Here is an 18,243-nt window from a genome sequence, read left to right on the forward strand (position 1 = left end):
TGTCATCGGAGGGGATGGGATCAACTCTAGTCACAGAGGCAGCATGTTCCTAATTAAGCACCAAGTCAGGGTGGCCCTGCAAGCCGGAGATGGCGGGCAAGGCTCTCTGTGAGCCTCCAGCCCCTCCCGAGGCTCATCACGGGCTGTGGGCTGCTCGGAAATTAGATGCGCCTTTCATGGCTTCGTGGAACTCTTCCGAGACAGGGCATCCTCTCGGAGAGGTGGCAGTGTATTCTAGGGACTCCTCATCCTTACTAGCCTCCTGTCTGCTTCTGTTTGGGGCTGGGAGGCCATATCGCTGACCGTGGGGCTGTCTTGATGGGCGACGAGGGAAGAAGTGGGAGTGCACCAGGTGCCCCACTTACTTCATGATGGTTTGACCCCCCGAGTGGGGGAGGGACTTTGCAATGAGCTCTCACTGCTCTTAGGAGGAAGCTTTGTGTCTAGGTAGGCTCATTGGTGGCCCAGTTCGTGGGTGTAAGGAAGTGTCCAGGAAGAAGTCCGTGCGGTGGTATGGTCACGTCAGTTAGAGAGTTGCCCAGCTGTGGTTTGGACCAGAGTGTGATACTTCTCATGGGAGTACTCCTTATTTTCTTAACAAAAGGCTTAGTCTGATACATCGGTCATGGCACTCCATGCTGTCGGAAATAAAAAAATTCAGAGTGCCTAACATATTGGGGGATTGTTTTGGAGGGCATATCTGCAGGTAGGCTTATCAGTGGACCAGTGATGTCCTTAGGGAGCCACTTTTTCCCCACTCTCCCTTTTCTTCCCTTCCTTATATGAGCTTCGTTCCAAGACCCGCTCTTCTCCTGGTGGCAACATGGCTCATGAGGTTCTAGGAATCGCCTCTTCACCCAGAAGGAGACAGGAAAAGGGACATGAGCAGCTCTGCCTGGAGAGTGAGAGGCCCTCCTTCCCAGATGCTGCCGGCAAAAACCTCCCCTTTGTGTCTCACTAACCTGAGCAGGACCACTTGCCGCTCCTGAACCAAACATTTTGGTTGTGAGCCCATCCCTGGGGATGAGGTGGGGTCAGGCCACCCTTCTCCATAACTGGCTACTGCTACCCAGTGGGGGAAGAGTGGAAGAGATCTGGAGAGAAGGACCGCAGTGTCCATGATATCGACCATGATGGGCATTTGCTAACCCCACCCACTGTGTCTGTGACCCCTCTGCCCCTCCACTGCCCACTCATCCTTCTGCCATGGAGCCACTCAGACGTGATTCTAGAGTGATGGGCATGCTCCTCGGCTCCCAGAGTCCCTCACTCCATCACTGCCCCCCAGCCCGTGTGCCTACGTGTGTCCTTTTGTCCACCTCCAGTCTCTTGTTTCCTACTTCCTTCACTTTGAGAAACACTGGCAGAGGCCTTTGCTTTTTTCTTTCTGGCACGCTGTCAAAGGGCTTCCTGACCTTGGCTGGTGGTGGCTGTGATGGACATGGTCTCTCTCGGCATTTGAAGTGGCAGGGCCTCACGTTGGGAGAGCACCTGGGCTGGAAGGAAGGGCGCGGATGGCATGCGTGGAGTAAACCACACCAAGTGTGATGAGGAACCACGTGGCAGGTCTTAAATACTGAACCTTGATTGTCGTTTTCAGCAAGTGTTTTCAGTGGGAAGTTATTGGCAGTCTGCATTTGTCAGGACTCTAGAAAATAAACAGAGCCTGATTCTTTAGGCCAACCCCAAATCCATAGAAGTACACTTGGCTGGCTTCACTGGAGATCAGGGCAAAGGGAGGTGTTGCTCTCTGGCTGGAAGGTGAGAAGCAAACCAGGTAGCAGGTGGTAGCCTGGAAGGTTCTGCATGCGTCAGCCTGTCCTAGTCTGGCCATTCATATGTTTTCTCCCCGTCTTCCCTTTCCTGATGCTGGATCTCTGACTTGGGACTGAAACCCGAGAGGGGATGAATGGATCCTATCTTTCTTTCCACTCAACCTTGTTTCTCTCTGATGGCTGGCTTCAGTTTCCAACTTGGAAAGGGGCAAGCAGTGGGCCTATGAATAGGAAAAAGTGAGAAGAACCAAGTGGCTTTGTGCTTAAATGAAAACCACACCAGCCGACCTCTCTTTGGTCCTGTCCTTCTCATTGTGAGGCATCAAGAGAATATTTTAGTTCTGGCGTCAAGTTCCCTGGTGAGAGGAGAGAAGGAAAGGAAAACATTATTGGAAAATCTACATGTCTGTGTCTCTGGACCAATCACATCATCCCACTTTCTTCAAGAGGCATTCTTTCCAAGGTGAGGCCAAGGTTACCTTTGGTAGCTGACATCATTTGATGTCCCCTCAGCCTTCCTCCTGTTCTAGTTGCAGCTGCAGTGGGTAGTTTGGGGTGAGTTCAGACTCTTGTTGCCGTGGCCCTCAAGCATGGCCCAAGGTCTTTCCCAGTAGGTGGGAACTAGCTTGGCCCACTCAGAAGTGCTGCACAGAATTTGTGGGGTTTCATGCTCCCAGGGCAACTCTTAGCTAGTGGGCCATGGGAACTACAGCCCTCTTCCTTCAGGTAGGCATCCTGGATGCATCTCTGAACTTCTAGTGGGTTTATGCCCTAGTTGCTGGCAGAAGCAACCTCCATTTTGTGTCCTTATGTATCTAGTGTCCATTTCCCTATCTTGCTTTCCACTCTTCCTTCCTCCTCCTACTTGGGATCCCCTTCAGGGGAAACTACTTGTACCTAAGTCTTTATTGCAGACTTAACATTTGGAGAGCCCTACCCAGGACACCTCCCAACATGGTGGGCATTGCACTGCCACCTAAAGCATCATTCTAGTGTCACAGCAACATTTGAAGCTTTTGTTTGTTTCACTGGGTCAACCTCTAGCCATTGTCTGGCCCAGGCTGACAGGGTATTTGGGGGGCAGGGTTCAGAGTCCCTCTCTACCGTCAGTGGCCAGCCTTCATCCCTTGTAGCCTGTCCTGAACGCCTTATCCCTCAAAGCCATTTCAATCCCCATACAATTTCCTGGTACTCTCATGGCTTTATTAGTTTTGTTCATAGAAACCATTGGGAGGCTCTGTGTTCATGGTAGGATGAAAGATATTTATGCAGAGAGGAAAAAGAGCTCTGTGTTTGGGAGTGCACTGCATGGACATGGTGAGGATGAAGGCCAGGGAAGTTTTGATACAAATGTGGAGGTTCCCATATTTTCTTCCCACCCTTCAGTGAGTCATACAGCCCATCCTCTTGGAGTGCATGACTCTCAAGGTTGGGGATGGAGGTGCCATGGGACCCTGTTAACCTTTGGTCAGATGACTCTACCCCGGATATAAAATAATCCAAGCTCAAGGAAACTTAGAGGTCGGATCACTCAAGCCTTTTCACTTTTCAGAAGCAGCAACCGAGATAAAGTGACTTAGCTTCTCCAATAGCCTGGAGCTAGTAGCAGAACTGGCATAGAGTCCCAAGTCACCAAATGGCCAACATGGTGAATTCTTATGACCACGAGCCCTGGGGTCCTTGGAACAGACCCACTTGCTTTATTTAGTAGGGCAATGAAAGAAGACGGGGCAGGTTTGAAAGAGAAAGCTCTGAAACCAGGCTGCTGGGGCCAGATCTTTTAAGCCTTTCAGTGGACACTGAGGACGGATCTGAGGAGACAGACATGGCGGGAAATGTCTCAGGGAGCCCACACAGCTCCATGGGGGCCAAAGCGCCATCTTTGGCCATGGCTCATGTGGTGCTCAGTGAGGTGCCTTTCAGGTCTCTGAGGATGTTTAGGGGTTCCTGCATTTCCAACTTCAGAGGTGGAGAGATCAAGCTGGGAACTGTACTGGGAACTGCAAATGTTCCATGACGTCTGTGAACAAGTTAGGAGTAAAATAGTACACACGAGTCAGCTGTTGAAACACAGCGCGTCCCATGCAGTGGAAGTGTGAGGTGCGCCCTGAATTCTGCATTTCTAGCAAGGTCCCAGGCTATGCTCACACAGCTGGTCCCAGGACCACTTTGAGGAGCAAGTCTGTAATGGGAACGGTTTTGTCCAGGAATCTGGTAATCCTGAATTTCTGGTTCTGGTTTGCCACTAAAATTCTCGGCTTGTCATTGAAACATCATTCCGCCCCACCCCCACCCCAGTCAAGGGGCATGACCCCTGAGGGGTGATACAGAATCCCCTGGGTATCTTTCCTGGGGATTCATGGATTCCTCCCAGTCCCGCCCAGATGGTGGCTTGATGAAACACTGACACTGTGGCTCTCTGGCATTGCCTGAGTTCCAGGCCAGAAAGACACAGGGAGGAGGAAAACCAAGCAGGCTGGGTATTCCTGGAGCTTACATATGGGTTGGAGGGTAGGGAGGAGCAATAAGGACAGGTTATGATTCTGTCTGTGATATGTGATCTGAAGGAGGAGTAGATCTTTTTCTGGGAGCTTGTGGTGAGAGAGGTCCTGGAAGGTCAAGGAGGGCTGCCTGGAGGAAGGGCTTCCCTTTGGCAGCAGTGAGGGACTCAGAGTCTCACAACTGGGCCTCCTTTGTTTGGCCATGGCACAGTGTGTATCTGGGGATGGTTTGGACTCCTGACTCATGCCTTTGGGTGGGTGCCTTGGGCAGGCCCTTGTCCCCAAGGCCATTCTTGCAGGAGCTCTGCCAGCCTCTGTGGGCCTGGGGTGAGTAAGTGAGCTGGGCTTGGTGTGAGGAGGGAAGGGAAGGCACAGCAGGGGTGGGGGACTTTGCAGGGGGGTGGTGAGGGGGGAGTAGAGAGATAGCTGGGCCTTCTTTTGCCCCTCCTATGGGTTGGTTTGCTTGGAGACTGCTAGTGGGACTGTCTTTCCGATGCAGGACATGACTGAACACCACAGCAAGGCCTGAAACCTTAGTAGGCTGCTGTGTGCTCCCTGCCCTCTCTTTCTGCATAGGATGCCCTGGCTTTCCAGCAGTGGCAGGCAGGGACTGGTTCCCTTTGCCCTGCAGCCTCCCTGTGTGTGTGATGCCTGGAGGACTGCCCTTTGGGCTGTGGGAGCAGCAACTCAGGCTCCAGTGTGCTCCATGAGGCTTTGGGGTCTCCCATGGCTGGAGACCTGCATTTCCATCCAGCCCCCAGGAGGTGCCCATGCTGTAGCTAACAGAACATTCTGTAGGAGACCTCCAGAAAACAGGGCATCAGCAGCAGTGCCTGCTTCTGGGGCATGGTTATTCCTTCTCTGAGTGAAAGGGAGGCTCAGTGGAGGGACAGAAAGACTTTTCCACAGGGTTTTCCTTGAGGAGAGGTGTTGTGCTCTGGTGCTGGGAGGTTTGAATTCAGTGTGAAAGCTGCAGCTTGTGAATGCCTTATGTGGCTAGAGTACATACAAGAGGAGAACTTGTCCCAGTACGCTGGGTTCTCAGGGTCTCCCCTCCGCCCTGCCAGCACACCCCACGGTGTGTAGAAGCAGCTAGAGAGAGAAGTTTAAACAGAGTGTGTGGCCTTTCCACCACACCGAGGCCTCTGGATCTACCCTTCTCTGTCTTTCTGGAAGCGTTGAGGCAATGGAGAAGAACCAGCACGCAGCCCGCTCAGCCTCTGGCTTTTTCCTCTCCTGGTGGTTTTGGAGAGCTCGCAGCCTCTCCACGGTTTGTGTTCCTTTCCAAGGACCAAGAACAGTGCAGAGAGACACACTCTCTTCTTTCAGCTGGAAATTCCATGTGAAAATCCACGTGCAGGAAGCTGGCGCCCCCATTGCTCCTTCTTCACCCCGGGAGAGTGAGAACCACTGGGCTCACCCTGGAGAGACTGTAAGAGTGGGGTCAGGAAGGGGGCCATGTGGAGGGTGCCGCTGGGGGCCGGCAGACCTCGCCCCTGCTCACCAAGTCTGCAGAAGGCGGTCTGCTGGCTGTGGGCCTATACAAACCTGACCTCCAACCCCAGGGTGAAGACCTGGGGCGCAGAGAGTGGAGACAGCTGTGTAAACCACGGGGTGGGGTATTTATAGCCACGGTAAGGAGCGCTGAGCCAGCCTAGAGAGCCAGAGCCAGTCACTGCGGCCGTTGGCTCCATCTCGGTTTTCGGGACATTATTCCTTCAGTGTTGCGTGAGGCATTCTGGACTCGGTTTCCTCATCTGCAAATGGGGGGCTGTTGTCCTGATCTTTGGAGCATTTCAGAGTGGTGGCTCTCTCTATCCAGTGTTCAAGAAGAAATGCAGGATTCTAGTCTTCAGGGAGGGGAGAGTTAGCATGGCCTCTCAAAGTGAGCCCTCGAGGCCATGTCCCCCGGGCTCCTGGAGCTCTGGGATGAGGTGGGACACACATACCTGGGTTTTGGAGACAGATCTGGGCTTGAGTCCCAGCCTGGCCGCTTAACCCCAGCAGCAGCAGTGAGGCGGTGGAAACGCTGCGGGAGATCATGGGGTGGTGTGGTGCGTACCGCAAGGGGCACGCAGGCCTGTCGTGGTGTTGCCAGTCGTGGTGCAGCAGCACGCCTGCCTGTCTGTGCCTGGCTGTGTGTCTGTGGGAGTCACCTACTCAGAGAGTGGACAGCCCTGCCTCCCTGAGGGGCCTAGGGCCAGTATTTGGGAAGGACGGAAACCCTGTGAGACAAGTATACATGCAGGAGAAAGCGTGTTCATTTTCAGAAGGCTGAGATCTGGGGTACCCAAAGAAATCCATTCTTGGTGTCAGAAAACTTTGGGTTCTCTAACCCTCAGTCCCAGGGAGTAAAAAGGGGTGAGGGGAAGAGAGAGAGCAAGCGAGCAAGTGAGAGAGAGAGAGAGAGAAAGGCTGAAGGGGGTGGTAAGAGCAGGAGAGGGTGAGCACACAGCTCTGTAATGGAAACTTGGCATCCAGCCTCTACTTATTCCCTTCCTCAGTGCATGTGGCTTGAGTCTCGGCTTGAGAATGTCTTCCCCTTTCAGCAGGCACCCCGCACGCTCCCCATGGCCCACCCCGTCCCTCCTTCTCAGAGCCTGCAGTCATCCACGCTGCCTCCACCGGTGACACAGGACCTGGGAGCCTCCTGCCTCCCTCCTCATGCACCCCCTCCCTCCGGACTAATTAGGTCAACATGCGACTTCCAGGGCCTGGCAGATGAGGAGCCAAGAATGCGGTGGACAGGCGCCAAATGTTTTTGTTGACATTGCTCAAGTGCAGCTCTGTGGATCGGCGTCTGCTGGGGCAGAGAAGTCCAAGGATGCCGGAGATGCATGAAGGGAGAGCGGGGAGAAACCCAAGTGGGTGCCTCTTCCAGTCCCCTCTGCCTTCCCCACGGCCCCCCCTCGACCTCCCGCCCCCAAAGAGCCCTCCAAGTCATGACCCATGGGACCATCTTAGTCTGTGAGGAGGCCACACTAAGTGGAGTGCCATGCATTCACTGGGGTTTTTGGAACCATTTTCTTTTCTGTTTGTGACGGCTTCATGTGGCGTATGCCTCACCACTGTTCCTGATGGTTTCCGAGGAAACGAACTTCCTGGAAGTAGGTTTAGGGAGCCTGTGTTCACCCCTAATCTATTAAAAGGTTCAGGCTGCATTGCTGATCTGCCTCACTGTACCTGAATAATGCAGCCAGATGGACTGCATCGTCCCCAGGGATCTACCATGAATGTGGCCCTTGGGTCACCAGGCCTGGGTTCGGATCCCCATTCTGCCCCTCATTGCTTGCCGTGTGACCTTGGGTGAGTCTTTGAACTTCTTCACACTTTGGTTTGCTTATTTGCAAATGGGGCTAATGGTTCAAAATAAGACTGCTGTAAAATGAAACATGGATGGAATGGAAAGTTCTTCGCACATAATAGACACTCAGTAAATTGAAGCCATAATAGCTATTAAATGGTAGTTGGGGTGGCTGGCTATGGATTGGCTCTGATTTTAGGCAAATCTCTTCTACCCTGACTTTTTTACTTCAGAGGTAGGTTGACCCAGCACCAACTGCCCCTGCCTACCTCACCAGGATTTTGTGAGAACAAATGGAATGGGGTATAATAGTGTTATACTTGGTTCTCAGCAGGGAAGGAAGTGAATGCAGTACTTGCTGTCATCACTCTGATTTTCTCAGACTCTGGTCTCCGCATTAGTAGTTCAGTGGTTAGTGGTCAACTATATTTTTGTTGAGATAAAAATTTGTAGGTTTTGGAATCCAGAGGTGCTGCCTTAATAGTCTCTAATGCCTGAAGATATTGAATCATTATGTAAAAAAAAAAAATCCTCTAATTTTCTGCTACAATAGCTGGCTTTATTTTTACATCTCTTAATTGGTATCAGCTTTTCTTTCAGAATTACAGAACCATGGAAACTTGGCCTGAGAAAGAACTTTGGAAGTCATTGGAAGGGACACTTGCTTCTCTGCAAATCTTTGGAGTCTCCCTAAGCATTCGGATTGTAGTACCAAAAAGCACTTTTCTCTGACCCCGATTGTGAGAACAGCAGAGTGGCCAGTCTGTTGATCTGGAGGACACCTCTGCCTTTGGATCTTATGCAGGCTGGGAAATGCAATCGGTGCCCTGCCCATATCCCTTCATTCTTGCCTCTTCAGTGCTCACTGGTACTGTTTAAGTCTTAGCATCTGCATTTCATTGTCTAAGGCCTTTGCCTGGGCACTAGAGCCCACCTTGGACTCCCATGTACCAAGTTCAAGGTGCCAGGGAATTCATGCCCCCTGGAAATAGCCTTCAACCAATGGCAGACCAGGAATAGGTAGATACGTACCTAAGCTTGCTCACCCTTGAGTATCTGAGCTACCTGTCTACTCCGACTCCCAGAGCTTTCCAGGGGAGCCAAGCTCTAGTTGACTCATTCTGGTGACTGGCTTGAAGTGTATCATCTGTTGGCTGTCTCCCCTTCCCCACCCCATGGTCCTGTTCCTTTACAGGTACTTCCTGGGGTCACCCCCACCCCCATAGGAAAAACCCGTGTTCAGATCCTCATTTCCGGGGCCGCTGTGGAAACCCAGCCTGAGACAAATGTGCTGTCTTTCTGCACACTTGCAGATCATTTGTGACAATAAGGTGCTAAATTCACATTTCAGGGCTGCTTGTTGGATTTTCAGGCCACTGACCTTATTGTTTCTTCATGAGCTTTTGAGATTATTTTCTCTGCTTGTCACCGTTCTTAATCCTAAGAATTAACTGTGGAGGTTAAACAGATGACGCCAATGCCTTGCTTTCACCTTGAATTATCTCTGGCACTGTTCTCTTAGTTATGACTACACTGATGTCTGTGGCCACCACGTGGGCTTTTGCATTTCAGAATCTAAACTGATTGTTAATTCTCGTTAGGCTCCGCATTCTACATTTGTGTGTGTGTGTGTGTGTGTGTGTGTGTGTGAGAGAGAGAGAGAGAGAGAGAGAGAGAGAGAGATGTCTAAAATAGCTGTTCTGGCTAATATGTGTAAGTTGTAATGAAATACCTTGATGATTTTATATCTGAGAGCAGATTCCATTTGACTGAGAAAGACCTCGGTGCATGAGCTGCTGCACTTACATGTGTCCTGTGGCTTAGGTGAGATGTCTACAAGCACTCTGATTCCCAGAAACTTCTGCAAGTCTTACTTTGTCCATCACCAAAATGGGAATAGTTTTTTCAACCCATACTTACTGAGCACCTCCTCTGAGCCAGGAGTGATTTGGTGTTAGAGAGACAATAGTGGACAAAGTGGACAACATCCCTGCTCCCTCTTGCTTTCCCAACCAGAGTCGTGAGGTTCAAATTCAACAATGAAGGTGGAATCATCTGGGAAACTAAAATTACCATGGAAATAGAGGAATAGGTATGATGACCTTTAGCTCTTCAGAACATCACACTGATGTGGCTGGATGGAGTGCTCCCTCTGGCCTTCTGTGAAGGTCACTTGGCCCATGAATTAGGCCTTTATCTTGTACTTAGATCCATTTTCTGCCCACCACACTTCTGGACACTCAAGGGTGTCCCTTGCCTCATGCCACATCTTTCTTTAGTGCTAAGCCACCAGGAAGACCATCTTTGCTTGCTGTTTCCACCGCCCAGTGGCTCTCTGAGGTCCAGCTCTGTTATTTCTTAGCCTTTGTCTTACTTGACTTGTCTGTAGGTCAAGACCGTTGGCTACTCCTGAAATTCCCTTTCTGCTGACCTTGCCTTATGCTATTACCTGTCCTCTTTCCTTTCCTTTCATGATCCATTCTCTGACGGAATATTGAGTTCCCCATGACCTCTTCTCTTCTCTTTAGTCCCCTCCCAGAAGACCCCATGCATCATGTCTCATACTTTTCCCTTTTTGCTTATGACCTTCTTGATGCTGTCTCTAGCTTAGCTCCCTCCCCTAAGGTATCTCCATCCCCTGTGCTCACAGGCAGCTTACCACCCTTTCCGTGCTCCGCAACACTTCAAAGTCAACAAGTCCTTTATGGTTACGTGCTCCTTTCTCCCCTCTGATGTGCCCTTCATCTTTGTTCTTTCTCCTGGCACGTCGGTCCCTACAGTCATCTCAGCTGGAGACGTCACCACTGTTAACCTGCTCCTCCTGTATTGCATTCAGTGGTTCAGTGTTTTCACATTTGTGTTTTCATCTCTTGTTTGTGGAAGTCTTGATATGCAGCGTTTACTGGCCCAGACTCTGGGGATGTTGACATGGTGTCCTAGCTTGGGGAATCCTCCAGAAGCAGTTCCTGAGAAAAGTGTTCAGTTGTGAGAGGTTATTTGGGAGGAGTAGATGCTGGTGGGCTCGAAACAGTCACACTGACTTCATGGACGTAATTGTACCCATCTCTTCCAAAATCCATGTTCGGTGAGGTCAACGTGGGTCATGTTGAACTTGGCCATGATGAGAATATTTACACTATGGAAATAGGCCAGTGGCTCCGAACCAGGACTCCCCCTGCCCACCCCCCCTCCAGAGAGAATTGGTTGTTAAAACATATATCAGTGTGTTACTGGGAGTGAGGAATTAAGGCAGAGAAGGACAGCAATTAATATATTATGTTTTATCAGGAGCATTACACTGTAGACAACTGGAGCATAATCCCAGTGGAGAAGATTCTGTAATAAGTTTAGAATACGTGTCTCAAAGTCATCCCACTGGAGTGGGTGAGGTAGTAATACACCAGTCCCTCCCAGTCAGTGGCTGAGGGCGGCCTCTGTCAGGCTCAGCAGGATCCAGCAGCCCAAGGAAGCCAGCAGGCAGTCAGGGGCTGCGTGAATGGAGCATAATGATAAGACCCAAGGCGGGAGGAATAGGCTCACCACTGAGCAAATGGTGGCTGATGGAGGTGCTGGACATTCAGCATTGGGAAAGGCCAAAACCGAGCTGTTAGTGATGTGTGGTTATGCTCTTTGTCTCCCCAGACCTCGACTTCATGGACCTCCTAGGGGAAGACCGACAGTGGACGGTAGGGAGGAAGTTAATGCAGGTGAATGACACTCTGACTTCAGAAGATGCAGGACTCCGGAGCAGCAAGAACTGCACTGAACCAGGTAACAGTTACAGCTGCTGTTGTGGGCAGTGGCTCCCATTTTCTCTGGTTATGACTAAGGAAGAGCTGGACACCATCTTTTCCCTTTGAGTTCTAACCCAGAGAGATCTTAGGGACATTTAGGGCAGGTGTCTAAGAAACTGAAAGGGGACGTTCTGGGTGTGATTCTACCTCTGCATTCTTTTTCTAGGGCGTGGGTGAAAGGTAAGTCAAAGTCAGAGACCCTCATGATTCTGTGCTGATATTGAATGTGGGGGCTGGTGCTCTCAAGTGGGAAACTGAGTTGGGAGCAGGATGGGTGAGGATGTTCTCAGGGCATCTTTGCTTTGATCCCTGGAATCCTCTCTGGGTGGTTTTTAAGCAGGAGCCTTGTTTCTGTCACAGTAAAGAAACAGGGGTGGAACCATATCCTTAACTGTGTTGTTGGTCTTTTTGGGAGAAGTGAACATTCATTTACCAGTGGTCATATTTGATATCTGTTGTGTCTTTCCTCAGAAGGCTATGGAACATTTTATCTCCAATATATTGATCTTGAAAGGAAAGCAAACATAAAGGGAATGAAGGGGACTTGGAATCGTCAGAACCCAGCCCACCAAATCTCAGAAAAGGCAAGCACCCTCTGGATGGTTGAGGGCCTTGCTAGTTTCAACCAGGGGTCAGCAAGCTTGTCTCACAAATGGCCAGACAGGAAATATTTTAGCCATTGTCGCCCATATGCCATGGCTATAGTTTCTATTTTTTAAAAACATCCTTTTATAACCCTTTACACATTTAAAAACCATTCTTAGCTCACAGACCATACAGAACAGGCATTGAGAGGTATTAGGCCTGTGCTCTACTTTGCCAATCCTGACTTGGGTTGTTTGGCTCTCTGGGACCTCCCTTCCATGGATCGTGGGAACTTGGGCCCTATGCGTGCCCCTTCTGAGGGGTCAGGAGCTCAACCATGTGTTGATCCCACATCCAAAGGCCAGTCTCATTTTTAGTGTCACGCTGCAAAGATATAAACAGTCTTCATTGCAGTCCAAAGAACCTTAGACCTTTGAAAACAGAAGGTGCTCTGTGAAGTTGTGCATCTGCCTTTTTTTTTGATAGAGGTGTCCTTCACCACCATACTGAGAGGTTTTTTTTTTTTTTTTTTAAAGATTTTATTTATTTGTCTGAGAGAGAGAGGGAGAGAGAGCGAGCGCAGGCAGACAGAATGGCAGGCAGAGGCAGAGGGAGAAGCAGGTTCCCTGACGAGCAAGGAGCCCGATGTGGGACTCGATCCCAGGACGCTGGGATCATGACCTGAGCCGAAGGCAGCTGCTTAACCAACTGAGCCACCCAGGCGTCCCAATACTGAGAGTTTTAATAGTCCATTCCTAGGCAGAACTGGAAAGAATTAAAAATCAATTACCAGCAGTCCCCCCATCCCAAACCCACAACAACCCACAATGCTACATCATCTATATTCCTCAAGCTGGAGAATTCAGGGGTTACTGTGGCTATTACTAAATGCTCTGAAGGAATACCTTTGAAGGTTAGTGAAGCTCATGGCTGCTCCGTGAGCTAGAAGCAAAAATGGATGTGATGGGTTTGAGTGGCACACTGAGCCAACAGAGCCTTTTGTAGAAAGATGCAGCAAGAACTCTGGTTGCTGATCTGGTCATGTAGCCAAATATTTTTCAGTGTCTTCCGGTAACTAAGAGGCAGGTGGTGAGCGAGATGTCAGAAGACTAGAAATACTAGAAATACAGAAAACTAGAAATACTAGAAAGACTAGACTAGGAGGCCAGTTGGCACCTTTGGTATACCTTTGGTATGGGAAAGAATGGAGTCACTCGCAGTATAGTGACTGGCTTCGGGTTGAGGTCAGCCACCACGCTCAGGGCCAATGGTGATGGAAGGGGCTTCTGATCCCTGTTGGGAGATGTATGTTGGGGGAGATGGTGCTGTCTCTGTGAGTGGCATTGCTCATTGTATCAAGAAGCATCTTTTTCAGAGTGATGGGTGTAGAAGAATAAAGCACATTAAAACCATTTTAAGAGAGGAAATGACTCAGCCCCCTACTAGAAAGAAAGATGTCCAGGTTTTTGGTGTTGACAGGGAAGGCACAGGGGGAGGGAGGAGGAAGGGCTTCTAGAGAGTAGCAGGAGGAGAACTAGAGCTCATAATGCTTAGAGCTAGTCCAGAAAGAATAAAGACTCAGAAGGAACATTCTCAGTGTCTTCATTTGGGGGCTATGGGCACTGGGCTTGATTTCTGGGGCCCGGACCTCAGAGCCAAAGACCACAAGGAAGGTGATCATGCCTGAAACAGGAGGGGTCTTTTTTAAGTCCTGACACAGCAAGGGCCTGCCTGGAGTCTCTGTTCTTCACCAGACCTGCCTTGACCATCCCAGGCTGCTGTGACCATTCTTTTTGCTAAATGTTTTTGGTACAAAATGTCTCTAACTGTGCTGTCCAATATGGACACTCAGTGGTGACTTAAATTCAAATTAAGTCAAATTAAATACATTAAAAATTCAGATTCTCAACTGCACTAGATACATGTCAAACACCTAATAGCTGTGTATGGCTCATGGCTACCATATTGGAGATCGTAGACCATTTCTATCATCACACAAAGTGCTATTGGACGGGCAGGTCTAGAGCTTCCATCTGCCATCTTTCCAGCTTAATTGCAAGCACCTCAACGATATAAAGTAGACATGTAGATTTGAGAGCCCCGTCTCTTCCTGGGTTTTGGAATCACCCTCCCCTGGATTTGAATCCCAGCTTAGAAGCTGTGGGCTTTGGGCAAAATAGGCTTTCTGAGCCTCTCTCTCCTTCTGTGAGAAATTGAGGTAATCATTCTGACTTTTCATGACTGCTGTGAGAATTGGTAATGAAGTCATGAAGTATGACCAGCTTAGTGCCCTGTGTGTGGAAGTTCTGTAGTAGGAGCTCCCTCATGAATTGCTGGCTGTTGGGGGCAGCCATCCCTCCATTACAGGTGGATCATGGAACTACCTTCTCCAACCCCTCCTCATAGGAATGGGCACATGCAGTTCATCTTGTTCTGTCAACAGGCCACATCCTCAGGTGGCCCAGGTCTAACCCATCAGGAAGCTGGGCTGAGAGGTTCAAGCACTATTTTCTAGTACATAAAAGCTTGAAAGATCTTGCTATGGTAATAAGCACATCACCTCTGAGGAATGCTCTCTTTCTACAAGAACGTGGTCAAAATGTGAACACAGACACAGGTGACCCCTAGTAGACTTGGTGCTCTTTCCAGAATGCTGTTGGAAGTCTGCTTCTCAGTTTTCATAGAACAGATATTTTATGCAAAAGTGTTGAGAGCAACAGCACTCATAACATCGGATTTGGAATTTAAATTCAGTAGTATTCATATTCTCTACCTCTAACTTATTGTGGGAGGGCAGGACTGAGCTGGACTGAGCCAAGGCCTAGTCGCCCAGGTTTCCTTAAGAGGTCAGAGGGCCCTGGAGGCAATAAATATTGCTTGTACTGGTTGAATGCAGTAGTGTCTGCTCTCAAAAGTCTTCAGTGTAGAGGCTAGGAAGGAAGCCCTGTGGTTTCTGGACTGGCCTCCCTTCCACTTTGTGATGATGTCAGCAGAACAAGAGTGTACTTCCAAAGATGATGCATCAGGCTTCCCTCTGTGCTCAGAGTAGTGATTATTACTAGGGGACCTGGGCATTTGGGATGCCAGCATGGCCCATGAACATGTGAGTAATGGTGTCAGGGTTGTAGGCAAGAATTAATTTGGTTCTTGTCATAAGGTACACCTAGTGCTACTCATCATGTCACTGGGCTTCTCAGACTGTGTTCTAGGAACCTGTGGCTTTAGGTGCCATTAGAGTAAGTATATTCAGAGCCTGGAGATGGAATGATCTCCATCCTGGGTGTACTATCTGTTCAGGATAGGGGCTTGCTTTGCTTTTCAGGTGTCAATTTCCTCATCTGTGAAATAGGCTTGCAACTAATTTATCCTTTCTACTTCTTCCACTTTACAAATCCAGTAGTTCCACAACATTGCAAGAAGAGAGATTCATGAAGACATCCACCCTAAGTTGCCCTGCTCCGTTTTCCTGAATAACTTCTTTGCATTTGCAAAATTCCATGTCATACCTTGCCCCCTCCTTGGACCCTCTCTCCCCTTTCCTCTTCTCTACCCCTCCCCTGCCCCATCCCCCATCTCCCTCTTTGCCTTCTTCTGAAAACTAGGTGCCCAGAGTACCCGCCCAGGAGACGATCAGGATGCAGGGTGCTTAATATAATGTCAGTGTTGTCTTTGGTTGGTGTGGTAACACAAATATGACACATTCTTCATATGGCAGCTGCCACTTTAAAGACATGTTGTTTTCTAGTATTTTGGATTTTTTAAAAATGGCATTTTTCCTTGCCCCTCCAAGACATGGTTTTGGTGGAAATTGGTAATTTTTTGTGCCTCCAGAACTGCATGAAAAAGACGAAGCTCTGGGCTCCAATTTTTCTGCAATTGTTCCAGTCCTCTGTGAATTTTTAAGGTTGTTTTCTTAGCCTGACACTGCCGATTTCATTTAGAGCCTGGAAACATATTGTTTTTTGGCAAATAACACTTGAAACTGTTTACTCAGATGACCTATTAAGTGAAATTTAACTTTGAATAAATTTTATCCATGGAAAATTAAGTTAGCTAAATGTAATATTGAGAGTGGTGGACAACTGTAGCAGAAATGAACTCTTTGTAGTATTTATTTGTACACTTGCAGAATTTTATTTATACACTTCGAAGTCTGTCTCCAGAAAAATCTATCATCTTTTGGTTTTTAGTTCTTTGATGTTTTAAGGAAATGAGCTTTTCCTCAGAATGCCTCCTTCAAATAAACTTTGGAGGAAAGAGCTATTTAAAATGATAGCCTTTGGCATGGGTCTCACTCTGAGATCACTGGATGTTCTTTTGAAAAAGGGCTCATCTCCCTCTCTCTGTGTGGCTTAGTTGGATCTAAGATCCTTGGGCCTATGCTGTAGGTACCTTTGGGGCATGCTGGGAGTGTTTACTGGATCAGGTGTCTACTAGAATGTCCAGGAAGTACATGATCTGAGAACCAAGTATGAATTGTAGTAGAAGAGGGAAGCCAGAGATCCATATAAGTGAAGCAATATGGGTAAGTTCAAGGGATGAGTATGTCCACAGATTGGGAAGCAGCACAGACTGGTTCAGGTTGCAGGTCATGAACAAAGTTAAGTGCTGGAGTCCTACTGGTTTTTAACTTTAAACCATAACATCAAGGCCAGCTGGTCTGGGGAGGTGGGTGGGGGGATGAGTGGTATAGGTGATGGGGATGAAGGAGCATACATGCCGTGATGAGCCCTGGGTGATGTATGCAAGTGTTGAATCAATATAGGCACACCTGAAACTAATATTGCTTGGTGTGTTCATTACCTGGAATTTAAATAAAAATTTTTAAAAAAAGGCCAGTTGGTCTATAATCATAGGGCTGGGCATGACCAATCTACAAAATATGAAAAGTCCGAATCTCTCATCTCTTACATGAAAAAAAAAAAAGATCCAGAGGGGATGGATGACTTTCCTAAGGTCACAGCACTTGTCAGAAACAGGTTAGAGCCCCCTGCCACCAAACTTCCATACATAGATACTCAAAACATGTGGATAATTAGCCTGACATCTACATGATTTGGTGTAGCACTGTCCTGTAGAATTAGAATACAAGCTACAGATGTAGTTTTAAATTTTCTAGTAGCTACATTAAAAAGGTAAAAAGAAGTAGGTAAAATTAACTTTAATCATACATTTTAGGGGTGCCTGGGTGGCTCAGTGGTTTAAGTGTTAGATTCTTGATCTCAGCTCAAGTCTTGATCTCAGAGTTGTGAGTTCAAGCCCAGCATTGGACTCCACACTGGCTGTGGCCCTTACTTAAGGAAAAAAAATACATACATATATATGCATATATACATGTAATATGCATATATAACATATATTTTTTTATTTAACAGGATATATACAAAATATTAAGAATAGCAAATCTCAGATTGCCTCTGTGTTTTATCCCTGGGTTTGAACCCAGGAAAGAACTAAGGTTTTTTTAGGGACACCTGAGTGGCTCAGTTGGTAAAGCATCTGCCTTCGGCTCAGGTCATGATCCTGAGATCCTGGTATTGAACCCCATGTCAGGCTCCCTGCTCTGTGGGAAGCCTGCTTCTCCCTCTCCTGCTCCCCCTGCCTGTGCATGTGCGCTTGCTCTCTCTCTCCCTCTCTGTCAAATAAATTTTAAAAATCTTTAAAAAAAAGAACTAAGGTTTCTTTTTAAAAGTCTTAAAATCTATTCCTTATTGTACTAGCTTACAGAGTTTTCAGCAGTGTTTCTCTGCAGTTATGATTTTCGTAATGATTCACATAATAGCTGTTGACACTCTTAAGTTCAATAAGTTAGGAACTTATTATGATCCGCTCTTTAATTTGTATCAGACTCCTTACTGAATTAGATTGGGTAAGGGTAGCTGCAGTAACAAATAAGTCCTGCAGATGTGAGAGTTTAACACAGAGTTAAAGATTTCGTTCTCGTGGAAGGTTCTGGCCTTTGGGTGGCCCTATTGCAAGAGATGGTCCATGCATTCTGAAGCCTTCCATTTCGAGACTTTCCCAGGCTTACACTTGGTTCCCCAGGGTGTTGTGCTTCTCTCTGCTTTCAGAGGCACAGGCATGGAAGACTGTGCATAGCTGAATTTAAGGGATTAGATCCTCACTCCTGCTCACGCACCACTGGCCAGGGCTCAGTCACATGACAACTCACTTCCAAGGAGGCTGGGATTTGTATATATTAGCAGAGTGCCCTCAAAGAAGAGAGAGATCTGGTGAACAGCTAGCTAGTCTTTGTTACCTTATTTCTTCTCCCAAATTTGTTT

The 18,243-nt window shown here is 48.3% G+C and overlaps 1 protein-coding gene across 1 annotated transcript in view; it reads left to right on the top strand.

The window, feature by feature from the left end:
* Positions 1-18,243, top strand: part of LOC111141642 (solute carrier family 24 member 3) — a 486,337-nt gene that overhangs the window by 47,460 nt on the left and 420,634 nt on the right. Inside the window, exon 2 of the mRNA XM_022494365.1 lies at positions 11,223-11,351. Within this exon, the coding sequence (XP_022350073.1) occupies positions 11,223-11,351 (129 nt within the window). The remainder of the gene's footprint in view (positions 1-11,222; positions 11,352-18,243) is intronic.

Source organism: Enhydra lutris, unplaced genomic scaffold (genome assembly GCF_002288905.1).
Source record: "Enhydra lutris kenyoni isolate GAN:26980312 unplaced genomic scaffold, ASM228890v2 scaffoldscaffold6, whole genome shotgun sequence".
Taxonomy (NCBI): Eukaryota; Metazoa; Chordata; class Mammalia; order Carnivora; family Mustelidae; genus Enhydra; species Enhydra lutris.